At 38.7% G+C, this 15,665-nt stretch overlaps 2 protein-coding genes across 3 annotated transcripts in view; both read left to right on the forward strand.

Moving 5' to 3' along the window:
• The window catches only part of mvb12a (multivesicular body subunit 12A), a 33,974-nt gene extending 29,758 nt beyond the window's left edge, over positions 1-4,216 (forward strand). For both annotated transcript variants that reach the window (XM_068321922.1, XM_068321921.1), the window contains exons 3-10: positions 1,337-1,420; positions 1,500-1,599; positions 1,899-2,028; positions 2,213-2,353; positions 2,597-2,706; positions 2,802-2,860; positions 2,960-3,019; positions 3,098-4,216. In XM_068321922.1, coding sequence (XP_068178023.1) covers positions 1,337-1,420; positions 1,500-1,599; positions 1,899-2,028; positions 2,213-2,353; positions 2,597-2,706; positions 2,802-2,860; positions 2,960-3,019; positions 3,098-3,184 — 771 coding nt within the window. In that variant the 3' untranslated portion in view covers positions 3,185-4,216. The remainder of the gene's footprint in view (positions 1-1,336; positions 1,421-1,499; positions 1,600-1,898; positions 2,029-2,212; positions 2,354-2,596; positions 2,707-2,801; positions 2,861-2,959; positions 3,020-3,097) is intronic.
• A 1,958-nt stretch (positions 4,217-6,174) lies between these two features.
• LOC137600125 (transcription factor AP-4-like) lies at positions 6,175-14,750 on the forward strand. The gene is made up of 7 exons (XM_068321548.1): positions 6,175-6,487; positions 8,750-8,915; positions 9,154-9,252; positions 9,590-9,760; positions 10,292-10,438; positions 11,206-11,367; positions 11,480-14,750. Exons 1-7 carry the CDS (start codon positions 6,399-6,401, stop codon positions 11,633-11,635), a joined length of 990 nt encoding a protein of 329 aa, XP_068177649.1. The 5' UTR covers positions 6,175-6,398; the 3' UTR covers positions 11,636-14,750.
• The last annotated feature ends 915 nt before the right edge of the window (positions 14,751-15,665 follow it).

Below are 15,665 nucleotides of genomic sequence, written 5' to 3' on the forward strand. Positions count from 1 at the left end.
AGCAATAAAAAGTAAGATAAAATAAGACAAAATAAAATCTGGTGTCTATCTAGATGTTAAAAGCCAAGGAGAAGAGGTAGGTCTTCACACGAGATTTAAAAACAGACAGAGAAGAGGCCTGTCTGATTTGCTGAGGCAGATTATTCCACAATTTGGGTGCCACAACAGCAAAGGCACGGTCCCCTCTGAGCTTCTGTTTGGTTTTAGGCACATTCAGGAGCAGCTGATCAGCTGACCTGAGAGAGCGAGCAGGTACATAGCGGTGTAGAAGCTCAGAGAGGTAAGGCGGGGCAAGGGCATTCAGGGATTTAAAAGTAAATAAAAGAATTTTAAAATGGATTCTAAAATGTATGGGCAGCCAGTGGAGTGAGGCTAAAATGGGGGTAATGTGCTCATGCTTACGGGTGCCGGTCAACAGACGTGCAGCAGCGTTTTGGACCATCTGGAGACGGGAGATGGAAGAAGCACTAACCCCCACATAAAGGGAATTGCAATAGTCCAGCCTAGTGGTGACAAAGGCGTGGATGACTGTTTCAAAGTGTTGCCTCGAAAGAATTGGTTTTATTCTGGCCAGCTGCCTCAAATGATAAAAGCTTGACTTCACTACTGCCCTGATCTGGCTGTCAAGCTTGAGACCTGAGTCCATTTTTACCCCAAGATTAGTGATGCTTGGCTTGATATGCTGGGCCAAAGATCCCAGATCTGGAAGGGGTGTACCAGCGGTGCCACCAAAAAACATCACTTTAGTTTTCTTTTCAGGCCTGTAAAAAGGACAGTGTCACAGGCTCAAACTGCTCAAAAACAGCAGAGCAGGTGACAGACATTGAGGGGTCGTAAGCAGGAGGTGAGATGAGAGCCCTTATAGAAGAGACCTTATAGAAGAGATTCTACAACAATTTGTTCAATAAAGTCAGCAGAAGACCTGAAATCCAAAATCAACTCAAATAAAGATTTTTTTTATGCTTACCTTTTTAAAGTCACATATACGTACAAGAGTCCTTCGCTGAAGTTGCACAAGAGAGCACCTCTGTCAGATCTGAGGTTGTATGTTTTTCATGAGGACAGAGGTTGTTCTTATTTTGCTTGGAATGGAGAATTAAATTGGCCATTGGCATCACCAACTATTTATCTTTGGAGTCACAGCTTTTGGAAGAGCATTCATAGGTGTGAACATTTTGGATCATTATTACATGACCAAATGCCACCTCATCGATGTGGATACATTTTGGTTTTAAGCCAGGTGAAAAATGTGTTTAAAAAAACTCACCTTGCCATACTACTTGTTTCAGGTTTGTTTGTGATGTGGTATTTCTAACGTAGCAGTTTCCTTCTTTAGATCAGTATCACAGAAGATGGAGCAGTGGCTAACTTTACTCGCAGCTTTGGGATGAAGTCAGGATATTACCTCTGTTACAGCAAGGTAAACATAGAGATACAGTAGTACACAGTAAAGACATCATTCTGTCCATCTTAGGAACTGACTGTATATCTCTCTCCAGGACTTGGAAGGTGGTATGGTAGTGACAGACATTCAGGTTATTTCGGACAAGGAATCAATTCCTCATGGTTATTGTTATATAGCAGAGCATCTTGAACCAAGTAAGTATTTTGTCTTTTGTATAATTGCTTTAAAAGCTTTAAATCCATTTCTAACCAAAGCATAGCAGCAGCTCACACTGCAGACATGTCTGGATATATCTAAAGTCAATCCTTACAATGAGAGCAGTACATTCCACACACTTGTATTCACATTGCTGATGCTTTATTATCTCTTTACATTTAATGTCATTTGCTCTTAGTGTATGTTTAACTTTCAGTATAATTAAAGGTGTGTGTGTCTGTCTGTCTGTGTATCTATCTATCTATCTATCTATCTATCTATCTATCTATCTATCTAGGGGCCACTGTTTCAAAAAAGAAAAGGGTGTGTGTACGTGTCGTCCCAGTGGGCGGCGTGGACACAGCTATTCTGGATATTAAACTGACAGCCAAAAGCAAAATGATGTTGCAGCATCACACATATGTCGGGTTGGTTGTATTCTCATCTACAACTACAAACATTTTATTTGAACTCCACTTATAAAAGTGTTTCTTAAATCCCACAACATAGTGATCTATTTTTCCTTTATCACTTAGTTTCATTGTATTAGTACTTGAGTTTGTGATTTTGATAATTTAATCAATCAATCGTTAATGTGACTTTTCAATACAGAGACATCCATGGCTATGTGTTGTGGTGCAGAAAGGGTTATTTTTATAACCCCATGCCTCAAGCCAAACCACGCAGTGTCAGTCTGGATCTCCGTGGACTCACACTGCAGCAGCTATCTGCTCTTCAGCCACTTAAAGTTAGGTACACATCTTTAATGTCTAATATCAACTCATACAATGCATTTGTCAGAATCGTCTATTAAAGGTCATATCATGGCTCCAATTACTCAGGTAGATTTTGACATACAGAAAATGCACAATTATCCAATAGTGGAATGGACACTGTGTGTGTCCATTATGTTGTGTTAAAATAGCGAATATTATAATCCCATTATGTTGCATAAACTGTGTGCTGGAGTCATTTACATACATCTTTTTGGTGCAGCAACCCTCCTCCTGCACGGCCAAATAATAAACTGAGTCAGAGACGCAGCAGCCTCCACATCAAGGACAACACTGATAAAGCTACTGATAGCAGTATTCAGGGAATCACAGGTATTATAAGTCTCTCCTCAAACAAATGACACTTATTACTATTCACTGCATCTACTGTAAGTCACTCAGCTCTAACCTATATTCACTCTGTGCAGCTCTTGATGGAATTCCATTTAACCTTCACCCAAAATTTGATATCCAGGCAAAGGGCACGGTAATTACACTTTCAACAATGCTAAAGGGATGAATTCTATCACGGCTGTGTAACTGAATTCTTTTTTACATTTGTTTCTTTGTCAAATCTCCTTCTTAGACACTCTACTCACAATTAAACAACATTCGGATAAAGTCTCTCCAAGACATTGAAAATGAGGTGAGATCAGATGTAGCTTCCCAGGGATTTGTGACTATTTCCCAACAGAGACTGATTTTTTTGTTTGTTTTGTTTCAGTATAACTACACTTTTGCAGTGGAGAAATCTGCTGCAAAGAGGTCCAGACCATCACTGCTAACAGGAGACACTCCATCAGCTCAGTAAACTTTCAAATCTGATAAATATCCGACCTCTACAATTCACCATGACATCAGATGAAGGATGATGATAGTCATTTGCAGACTTAATAAAATTAGCCTTTATATTGAATTATAAACATCATTAAAATTACTTTGAACATTCCAGTAAAGGCCTGTTGAAACAATTTAGATTGCTCACCTTTTGCAGAAATACAGATTTTAAAAGGGTTAAGATATAAGAAATGTATGTCTGTGTGGTATTGGCTAATCTGCAATGTTAATGCCGGAGCAGAAACTTGGTACAAACTAGAAAATTGAGTATATCTTGAAGATTAACTTACTATTGAAGATTCATTACTTCCTCTGTTACATGTTATCTATTGGCTATATTTTGTGTGAAATCCTTTGAGAGCTACAGGTGTAATTTTCATACATTACCGTAATTTCCGGACTACAAGATTCTACTTTTTTCAGAAGCTTTTTTCACATTTTTCATGATGCAGCTGACACATTTTACAGGCTAACGGCCTTCAGTAAGTTCTCGAGCAAGAAGAGCAAAAGTGAGACAGAGGTGAAAGAGATAATACTGCAAGGAACGCAACCATAGTTTGTGTTTTGAACAGACATTTTGCACATGACTCACACCCCTTACGATGGAAAACAAATAACAAAAGCCATATGATGCAGCTTTTAAGTTAAAGCCGCTCAATCTGGCTGTCAAAGTAGGAAATAGAGCTGCTGCACCTAAGCTTGGCATCAATTAATTGTTTTACTGCCTTGTTACAGGCATGGAAAAAGTTAAAAAACAAAAAGCTGTGTATCATTTTTGTGTGTAAGTATCTCATGTTACAACACCCCGACATCTTCAGCTTATAGACAGGTGCTGCTTATATACAGGTATATCAAGTTGGGGTTATTTTTTCTTAATTAAAATAGTTGGTGGTGAGGCTTGTATTCAGGTGTGCTAAATGTATCCGGAATTTACGGTACTCGTAATACATTAGGAATAAAGCTATATTGTTGGTATGTGTATTTTGCATCAGACATTTTAACGAAACTCATGACATACCCTTGTATCTTTAAAACATGTCTTATTTCTTGTAAGAGTAACCCTCATCATGTTTGCCTTTTCCAGAAAATATTATACCTGTATCCTATTTTAAACTGCGTGGAGGAAGGTTTCATGTATTGTAAGTGATACGTAAATACATTTAAAAAATGGCAGTTTTAAAAAAAAAAAAATTCTTAACTGTCGAATGGATTCAGGGCTGCATTTATTATCTTTGTAACTGTATAATGTATTAAGTTACTTGTTATTTTCATGAACTGTAAAACTTGCTTGTTGCATGGAAAAAATGAAAAGCTAATAAACACAACTTGAAAGGTGTTGTTTTAAATACATTTTGAACCACAATCATTCAATCGGCACTGTTCATTAGGGTTTATTTTGCAAAACACAAATCATTCATAAACAGTCAGTTACAGGTAATTTTTTCACAACACAAAATTCAACTTTTAATGACTACTGCAGTCACATTCTTTCAGTTCCACGAATACCATCCATATGAGCACACACTTCCAAGTTGGATGTTGTGAAAATACTGTGCCAAGCTTCATAGATTTATTTTAGCGATTGAGTCCCATAATGTTTTTTTCTGTTGTCCAAATTTACAACAGGGCCATATACAGATTCCAAGATGTATGCCACTATTAATCCAAAAGCACAAGAAATGCTAACTGCGATATGTTCAGAACCATCTAAATACAACATAGAACTTTTGATATTCTGTTTTGTGATTGGATAAATAAAAGCTAAATTGTATGGTCCATGTGTCTGGAGTGGAAAGAATAAGGCATCTGGTGAAGAAAAAACTACCTACAGTGGCTTTGTGATGATTTGGGGCTTCTTTGCTTTTTTGTCCACTGTAGACCTTCAGAAGGTAAATTGGATTCCATTCCAGCATCAGAAAATCCTTGAAGAGTCTCACATTCTGTGAATGGGATGTAGCTTGGATAAGAGAGAGAAAATTCTGATGACTTAGTGGAGGGCCAATGTGAGAACCACAGGATGGTGGTCCTGGTTAGGACCTCTGGCAATAGGATGTATGTCAACATGGTTATTGGATGAGTTACTTTAATGAAAATCAATGCTACTTGAAAACCCTGATGATAATGATGAAGGGATGTCATTTGGCCAGGAAAAGTGTGGCTGTATGGTGGTAAGAAAAGGGAAGGTGATCATTACAGATGAACAGAGCAAGGGTGGAGTTACTGGCGGGGGTACAATTGGACAGTCACATTAAAATACATCCAGAATTTAAGACATGGTGATAAGTGAGGAATTAAATGCAAGAGTCCCATGTTTGTTCCACCAGTGACTGCCAGATGGATTAGCAAACTGGCCTCAAGACATGTCATTGATGTCAAAACATGAAAATACATCACAATAAAATGAGACCCAAGTTTCTCCGGCATGTAAGAGTCTACCAGCAATGTGTAAGTTAATGATCCAGGATGAAACATAGCATTCATTAACAGTACAGCAGGATGATGACCTGCTGGATTTAACTACTAAAAAAAAAAAAAAAAAAAAAAGAATCATCTTTGAGGTTCCTTCCAAATGCTGACATCAAGAAAATATGTGTCTGTGTATAATCTTTTGATGTCAGAACTATTTGCTGTTATTTTTAGCCAGCCACAGACCAGGTTTCCCCATCATGATTACACTCCACGGCACCGTTTCAGTGACTTCAAGTCACGATAGCTATTTCATAAATTTTCTCTGTGGAACACGTCTATTGTGGATTTTGGTGCCCCTGCATGTTCTTTGATAAATGCCACCCCTGCATCACCACAAAGATTATTTGTCAGGCTCTCAGTAAAGCGGGCTTGTGATTCCAACCAGCTGTTTCCCGCTTCACACAGATCAGCTGCACACGCACACACCCATAGTAGGCGGAGGCAGCAGACACACACACACACACACACACACACACTACAGGGAACCCCATCAGCTGTGGGGAGTAAGCAGCCAGAACTTACTTTTTATTTCTCCAACTCTATCCATCAGATTACTTGATTTTGTGGCTGTAATGTAGATACGCTCCGTTGATGTATAAGGTGAGACCTCTGTACCGAACCCGTACATCATTGCATTTTAAGGACAGCCGTGGGAAAAGATACAAAAAAAAACAACAAAAAAACAAAAACACTGACTACAGTGTGTTGCTTTTGAAAGCATGGAATATTTCATGATGCCAACAGAGAAGATACAGTCCTTGCAGCAGTTCAAGAAGACTGAGAAGGATGTCATTGGAGGTCTGTGCAGGTTCGTAGCATATTTTTTTTATACTAGTCACATAAAGCATGAATCGTGCGACTGTAGTGCGTCTATATCCGTGTTGTGCAGTCTTACTTCAGTTAGCATGTTAGCATAAGACATTAGCTTCGCCGCGATGTCTTGGCAGCAGGAGCATAGTTAGTTTCAACAAATAGCAGCTTGCTGACCAGCCGCTGCTGCTTGCAATTGAGTGAATGGGGGGGGGTTGTTTTCTTTTAGGTTAATAAATTATCAAACCGAATTTCGTGTCATAATCTACGATGTCTATTTTGACCCTTTTCAATTCAGAAATATGCAAATCAGTGCGATAAAATCGATACATTTGCCTGCAGTTGGAACACGAACCACGTGGTAGCTACAATTTTACCAGTAACTCGCTATTGTGCGCCGAGCCGAACTCTTATCGTGGCATTATTTCGTACCCATTTTACACCCACCCACCCCCAAATTAGTAGCATATATATTGTATTTTCTTGGTAAACCGAACACTGTGGTAAAATGGGGCTCGGATGTGCTACACGCGTTAAAAAAAGGTCTGCAGCAGCCATCGTTGCGTCCTCTGCTACTGTTAGCATAGCTTGGCTAACCAGAAGCTACCAACATATGACCGATTTATTCTTTTATGTTTGTGTTTTTACACGTGTTTGCTGTATTGTTTAACAGGATCGTTTCTTAAAGATCGCCATTCATCCGCATTGCTACCAGCATACTTAGAAATTACTAGATTTACGTTAATGGTAGAAAGCTTTGTTCTCCGTGATTCGAGGGGGCCTGTTGCTGCAGCCGTCCGGACTTGCGTAACGCGTGCTCCGGCGGCCATGTTGGAGGTCCTGGCATGCACAGACGGTAGAAGTTGTCATTTAACGTCACCTGTGGGGAAAAGAATTGCTTTTTTTCCCCCTATTTATTTATTTTTGTGCGGCCTGTGGACAAAAATCGAAATAAGAATAAAGACCCATTTATCACCCAGTCGACAATCAACAAGGGGTTGTAGTAAAGTTATATGGCTAACGAGGGATGCTGAACTGTTCTCAGCTCGACTCCTCTGGGGATCAGACGGACTTCAGTTCTGTTCACATTTTTACTGGGGAGAAAAACATTTTAGATAGAATGGAAATCTTTTATGTTGATTGGAAAATTTGTGAAGAGTAAGAAGCTATATGATGATCGATGATTATGGAAGTCCATATTAAGTCAGTCCTACAATATACCTTGTATTGACAGCTTGCACATTGATTATCAGATTTTAAGGGGTCTGCTTTTAAAGTAAGAAAAAAAAATAGTAGCACACAATTGTAAACTAACTACAGTACTTATTTTATTCACATACATCATGTAAAGATGTATACACCCCAAAAGAGATTTTGGAATGCAGTTGTGTACCCATGTCATCTAATAAATAGCCTTAGAAATCTTTGGACTGATGGTAATTAAATTCATACATGCTTTGCAATGTTAACAGGATATTTGTCTTTCGATTTGCTCAGTTTTGAATTTCTAGGACATTTGAATTTTGGTGATTTTTGTCTTGACTTTGTGCTCCAAAATGCAAAAATGAGTTTTTCGTTTTTGGTGGTTTCGAGGTTGATGCTCAAAAAAAGTGTTTTCTTTGGCACTTTTGTTAGGTTAACAACACCATTCTGTAAATACACCATTATAAATCATATTATTTGAATATAACACTTAAAATTTTGGATGGTGCATATCATCATGCCCTCATATTGTACAAAATAACTATTTGGTACCATGTGAACAGTGTCCTCTAGCTGACCTTATCCATCTTTACAAATTTCCCAGATCTGGTGCTGCAGGTTTACCGTCATCTGTAGTTAAAAGGTTGGCATTTTTCTAGCAGAGTAAATAAAGCAGGTAGTTTTTCCATCATAACGTGGAGTGGAGTTGTGTTAGGGCGCACAGAGTTCAGCCAAACTCAAAGACCTCCAGGCAGGTTGAGTGAGGAATTTGGAGAGAGGTCAAAAGAGTTATACTCATGTTAATCTTCATTTGCATTACTTATTTACTTGCCAGTGAATGGTTGTGTCCTTTTAAGCTGAATATGTAACTTGTTTTTCTGCTTACCATTGAATCTGTTTTTCTTTTTGTGCCCCTGTTTGTGTCGTACACATTTAGTTACAGTAATTTGTGAAGACAGCCTGTACAAGAAGGCTCAAATGTGTGTCACAGAGCAGCTTGTACATTACATCTTCAATGGACAGAATAATAATCTGTTTTTTAACCTTTGCCTTTCAGCCTGGCAAACATCCCCCTCAGCCCAGAGACAGCTCAAGACCAGGAGAGACGAATCCGCCGTGAAATTGCCAACAGTAATGAACGTCGGCGCATGCAGAGCATCAACGCAGGCTTCCAGTCCCTCAAAACCCTCCTCCCTCATACAGATGGAGAGAAACTCAGCAAGGTGCAGAAAATGTGCAAACACTAATGCACAGAAGAATACATTCTTCGTAATGACATTTAATATCATTGAACCTTCTGACAAAGCTTGAAATGATTGGGCACGGTTCTTTAAACACATTTTTGATATACTGGTCTTATTTTGAGGTGGGTTTTTTTTTATGCTATGCCTGGCGAGAAACATGAAATAGTTTGTCTAGTAACTGTTCTCATATTCACCTTTTTGTACTTGTCCCTGACAGGCAGCCATCTTGCAGCAGACTGCAGACTACATCTTTGCCTTGGAGCAGGAAAAGACGCAGCTCCTAGCACAAAACAACCAGCTCAAGCGCTTCATCCAGGTGAAAATCTCCAACAGTGTTTGTATGCAAATTACTTACATAACATCATGTATCCTTTATATTTTCACGAACAATCTGATATGGCCCTCGGTGAAAATAATTCGGCACCTTGATCCTATGATCCACTCTCAGTTTCATTGAATGTTACTACCCATGGCGTTGAACAGCTTTTGCATTAAAAGAAAACAGCATTGTTGTTGTGTTTTGACATTCTCCAAGTTGTTGCAAAAGTAAGTTTTTATTTTAATAATGCTGACAGTAACAAAGTTTGAATTTAATAAAATATTAAGTAATGCCACTCAAATGCCTAACTAACTGTACCTATCCTACACATCAGGAGTTCAGTGGCTCATCACCGAAGAGGAGGCGAGCAGAAGAGAAGGATGAAGGTATCGGGTCTCCGGATATGCTGGAGGAGGAGAAGGTGGAGGAGCTCAAGAAAGAGATGTTGGAGCTTAGACAGCAACTGGACAAGGAGCGATCAGCTCGAATGCAGATGGAGGACCAGGTGAGACACAACGAGGAGCAGGGTGCACGGAGGTTCTTTTATGTGCTTTTACATGTCTTATAGATGACATATTAAATTTTTATTTACACAACGCAGATAAGACAAGTTCACACAGTCTTTGGCTAAAAGATCAGTTAGCATGAAGTATTTAAACAACCAGATTAATACAATGGATTTTGCTCCATTATCAGCCATCTGTTAGCAGATTTTACCATTATACTAAACAGTTGTAAATTATCCCACATCTTGGAGTCACCTGACTAGCAGGTTATAATTAAAGGGCTTTAGCTGACAGTGAAGGCAATCAAACTTCGCCACAAACTGGTTGTGAGAGTTAACAGGTAGAGGAGTTGTCGGGTTGTGATATTTCCAGTTTTATTGACTTTTAATAAAATACAATACCTTTTGTATCTTTTGAGCTGTGCGCATTACCTTCTTCAATTTTCTCCTGGATCTATTTTTGTGATTTTAATTGATCTGTACAATAATTGAGATGCCTAGAATATGATTTGTGCCCTACTTTTTGTGCAGGTGCGATCTCTGGACACCCAGCTGCACCCAGAACGGCTGAAGGTGATCACCCAGCAGGTGGAGGAGGAACAGGCAATTCTCCAGAGCCAGACACTGTTACGGTTGCAGCACATACAAGCTGCTGACAATCAAACACACAGTCCCCAGGTTAGAAACACACACGCGCACACACACACACACGCACACACACGCAAAAGCATCATTTGTGATATTCAAACTGTAAAAGAACGGGGCACTCAAGATGAACACAAGCATGAGTCTAATCATTCATGGGTTGAAGATTCTTATTTCATTAAACATTGAGGAGCTTCAATGCTCACTCAGTCTGAGGAGGGTATACACAATCAGATGCACCGGAAGATGTGTCACACAATGTATAGGACTTAACCGCACATGTGACCTTACTTGCTATTTAACTACCACAATTTCCGAACTATAAACTGCCACATTTTCACACATTTTCAGATGCTTAAACAATGATGTAGCTAATTTATGGAGTCATTTTACAATGTGGACACGGCCTATATATGTACTGTAGTACTTTTTCATTTTAATGTTATTGGGTACATTTGACAGTCTGTAACTTGTGGTATATAACTATGGCCACTACAATTTTTTCTAATTGTACCATTGTTTTTATCTGGATGCTACAATTAGTCTAAATCATACAAAATATGTATTCAGGCTTCCATAGAAATGGATTAGGACCAGATTGGTTGTAATTTTTTTGTACAATCAGTATGAACGTTAATTTTGGGGTCATCTGTCCCTTCAGAATGCTGCTGTCTGTTCAAGTGTTGTTAGAATTTATTTTTAATCACATGTGTCAGCAGTACATGTATGTCATCAAATACAGTCTCCAATGTAGGTAAAAAGAAAAAACAATTTTGTTTACATTTCCTGTTGTCCTTCAGGTTCTCACTCCTTCCGCCTCAACTCACCACCCCACTGTAATTGTGCCTGCCCCAACTCTCACCCAGCACCTCCATCATCACATCACCGTGGTGACTATGAGCCCATCTGTCCACACCAACACTGTGTCCACATCTAGACAGAACCTGGATACTATTGTGCAGGTAGGAGTTCCTTTTAGATTCCAAGAATCATGCTGAGTTTTCCTTTCATAATTAGGACATTATTTTTTTTTTCATAGTCCAGTGTATTTAGTTTTCGATGTTCTGCCTTCAGGCTATCCAGCACATTGAGCGCACTCAGGAGAGGAGAGCAAGCACAGAAGAGGAGCAAAGGCAAGCAGTCATAGTGAGCCCCTCTCACATCGCCATGGACACCGCCTGTTCGGACACTGACACTGACACAGAGGGAGAGGACTGCTCAATGAACTGATCCACCCCATTCACATACAAATATAAACACTTAAAATACCTACTCACTGTAAGATTCCCTCCAGGAGCTTGACTACTTTAAAAAAAATCTTTTTTGGCATTATCCAAACTTTAAAATCTAGCAGTTAAGCTCTGTGTCAATTGTGTACTGTACAATCTCTGTAAAGATTAAAAACATAGGATGTTCAGCATGCAGGGGAGGCCCGGGGGGCGGGGGGTTAGGGTTACTTGAAAAAAAAACTCAGCATCCGTCCTTTTTGTGCATTTGTGTGCTACATACAGCAGCATTATCACAGTTACGTAATGTCACTGGCACGCTTAGTTTTATTTGTGCTAAAACATAAAGGACAGTACAGTGAAGAGTTGAATGTAGGAACACAATAAGCAACACAATAAGCAAGCAGCTCTTGTGAAAAGGGATATGGAGTTGCAGTCGTTTCTTCCTCAGTCTTAATGTTTTTGGGTTTAATTTCTGTGTTTCATTGTTGGACATATGATATCGTAGTGCCAGGCACTCAACCTATGTGACAACAGAAGGCATTTGTTAATTAAAAGGGTAAGGGAAAACAAATCAAACTTAATTTACAAAGCTAATTGGAAGATCAATGCTCGTAAAATTATGTCTGACTTACTTGAAAAAACAGTTTTTGATGTGTAAACAACCCCTTAAAAATAAGCTAAAATTTTTAAAATGTTTTTAAATGTCTTGCATGTTTTTGTTAACCTTTCCCCTTTAGGGTTACTGAACGGTGGTGACAATTTGGTTTCGATGAAATTAATAACTTTGAATCAGAGGTTTACCAGGTTGTCTTTGGGAACCAGAGGCTTTAAAGTGAATTTTGGTTTGGAGCAAAAAAATGTGACCCCTTAATTTGTTATCTAGAATCATTGATGGATCTTGCACTCCTAATTTTTAAAGTGTCTTTAGAAATAGAACCTAATGTTCATGTAATCCCAGAATTTAAATTTACAATCTCAGGTCATGTCCACATGTAGCTGGGCAGGGCATTTAAAAAATATTTTAAAAAAGTTCCCCTCCACTTAAAAAAAAATTAAATCAACACAACCCAACAAAATTCCATACACTGCACTTACGCGTAACCACATCAGTTTATAACCATAATAACTCTGACAACGACAGAAGTGAGGACCAGAACAAGCGTAAATTCTCACGCCATCTCATCTCAGTTTTCCCACCAGCTTGCAGTGCATCCCATTTTGACCCATAGCTGGCGTTGGCGTCTTTTGCGAGGAACATATCTCTTAACATAGAACGTTTATCTGTTGGAAAACAGCCGACCTTCGTCTGTGCTCAGTGTGAAGCAGCAGCACTTGGCCTTGCCAAATTAAGATATCAAAAATGCCTGGACAATTGTTACCGCTAGCGTAGTTTTAAAGACATCCATTCTGTTTCTCAATATAAACACGGGTTTCACACACATATGACGTCATGCAGGCAAGACGTATTGAAGTGTAAAACTCCAGTTACAGCCATCCACACACAGACGCGTAACCGATGTGTTCAAAAATATTCACTTTGGCCAGAGTTGTCAAAAAACGTTATTTTTGTCAAAAATATATGCGTTGTGTGGACGATAGGCCTAACAATAGAAAAAGATATTTCCTTTTGGAAATACCTGGCTACGTGTGGACATGGCCTCAGTCAAGTCAAAGTGAAACTATGTACCGGTAATCAGATGTTTAGCTGATGTACGAACAAATTTCCAAAATCCACATTCTGTTTGTAGGACAGCTTCTGTTTTCCAGTGTATTTTCCTGTTTTGTTGATTTCAGGCACTATGCACTAGACTTTTTGGCATATATGCAATTCCATCTTCATTTTATTTGTTGGTGTCATTGCTCTAAATGGACAAGTTATCTATGCACCGTTAATTGGTGTATACTTTACACCTACAGGATATCTGTTAAACAAAGAATGTAGTCTATAGTTGTAAGGTGCTCTACATCAGGCTGGTGACCTGCTTACCAGCAATGAACTGAGGCCCAAATCCTTTGTGTGTTTTCAGACTTGGTCACCATTATTGCATGTGTCTGAATCTGATTGCAAAATAATCTGTCATTTCTGCATCTGCAAGGGAGTTGTGTTACTTCCAACACCATAGTTGAACGTGATATTTGTTCACATAGGAAAAATACCATATGAACCAAAGGCATGCCCCAATTTATCACTGTCCAGCCTGAAAAGCTTCATCTTATGAACAAACTCAGAAGAGAAGCAAAGTAAAACAACAGCATTATTAGTGTAGTACTAAACTATTATTTAATGCACTGAAATTAACTGTAAATCCTCAAATTTCAATGTTGAAAACGCACCACCTGGTTTATTTTTTTCATGTTTTCATGTTTTTTTTTAATGGTTTTCTCGGGAATCTGACTGGAAATCTGGTGTGAGCCCCAATCCCATCATATTTAATTTGATTTGCTAACGTGATTTGTAGACATTCCTTTTACTTGGACTTGTTGTTGTATATTGCTCTCTTATATGTTCTTTTGACAGTTTTTCAATTGTTTATTTCTCTGGTCTAAAATGGGCTTTTGATATTTGTTTATTTTTATTTTTTTAGTTTTTAATGACATGCATTTATTATTATACTGTGTACTGTGCGGGATTTGTCAATTCTCTCTCAGTGACATTGAGTTTATATCCAGTTATAGTGATTTTATGCTAAACATGAGTGAGGGGCGTGAGGGGGTCTTATGTCAATGAGAATGTTTGGTGTTTTGTCAATGAATAGTAACCCACAGCTTGGATTTAGGTGGACATTTGTTACTGGTCAGCCAAACACTTCTCCATAAGCATTTTTGTGCATTGTGTTGCAGCACTGCTGTTGGAGTTTAAGATATTTGTCGTGAAGCACTTGCTGTTATGTTCTGTCTGAATCAATGATTGATGAAGACTTTTTGCCATTTATTTTTTGTAAACTTTTAGCTGTTACTCATCAGTTAATGTTCTGTTCTGTCTTCATCTATTTTGTCCTGTTTTTCATTTTGGTGAGAATCTTTATTTTTTTCATCAGTGCAAGTCGATGAGAAGCTCTTATATTTTGTTTATAAAAACTTGGGTAAACAGGCCTTTGTAAAGATGAAAAATAAATTTGTACTTTTTTATTACATCTCTCTGCTTCCTACATTTTTGCTATGAATTTATTTTACAATTACTGTACATACAATATGAAGCTCTCTATCCACCAGGTGGTGACATCGAGCTTACACCTATGTGTAAGAGAAGACGGGAGAAGTTTGTTTCTAATAAACAGGTTATACACTGCCTTCTTTAATGTGTTTTAACACCTTTTAAATAAAAAAAACCACAGAAATTTATCATCATATCATCTGTGTAGATAGTAATGAATGAACCAGTGAATAATATACATGTTTGAAATTGTACAGATAACTTGGGGGAGGCAGTGGCTCAATTGGTAGAGCAGGTCATTCAATGATCGCAAGATTGGTGGTTTGATTCCCGCTGATTCACTTCAGAGTGTGCGCCGACATTGGGAGGTGTCAGCTCACACTCCAAAGTGACCTCTCCCGAGGCACCCTTGAGCAAGTCGCCATCCTCCTTTACAAGTTTCTCGTTGAGGCACTTAACAAAAGGTGCTGCTGCCACTCTACCCCTCGCACTGCATGCCTACAAGCCCCTTGTGTGTGTGTTACAGACAAATACACACTATATATACTGCATATGCACGTGATTAAAAACAAAGTGTGATCTACAATGTGCTAACAATTTCTCAATGGGAATTAATATATATTAGTATATACATTCACACATTTACAAGCTCATCAAGAAAATTACATAAAATTGGCGCGCAGTTCATGTTAAAACTTCAACACTGTTTGCAATTTCCTAATGCTCCTCTCTTCAGCATTCCTGATTGGACTAGACAGCTGCTCCTGTACCCAATGACTGGTGATGAATGCAGTTGCTAACTCCAATGGAATTCCCTCTGACCTTCAGCCAGAGTAGTATATATAGACAAGGGCAATAAAGCAAAGACCTCTCCTAA

Source organism: Antennarius striatus, chromosome 8 (genome assembly GCF_040054535.1).
Source record: "Antennarius striatus isolate MH-2024 chromosome 8, ASM4005453v1, whole genome shotgun sequence".
Taxonomy (NCBI): domain Eukaryota; kingdom Metazoa; phylum Chordata; class Actinopteri; order Lophiiformes; family Antennariidae; genus Antennarius; species Antennarius striatus.

Coding starts and splice junctions, on each gene's coding strand:
- LOC137600125 (XM_068321548.1), top strand. CDS start 6,399: ATGGAATATTTCATGATGCCAACAGAGAAGATACAGTCCTTGCAGCAG. Junction 6,488..8,749: donor GTCATTGGAGGTCTGTGCAG/GTTCGTAGCATA, acceptor TTTGCCTTTCAG/CCTGGCAAACATCCCCCTCA. Junction 8,916..9,153: donor ATGGAGAGAAACTCAGCAAG/GTGCAGAAAATG, acceptor TGTCCCTGACAG/GCAGCCATCTTGCAGCAGAC.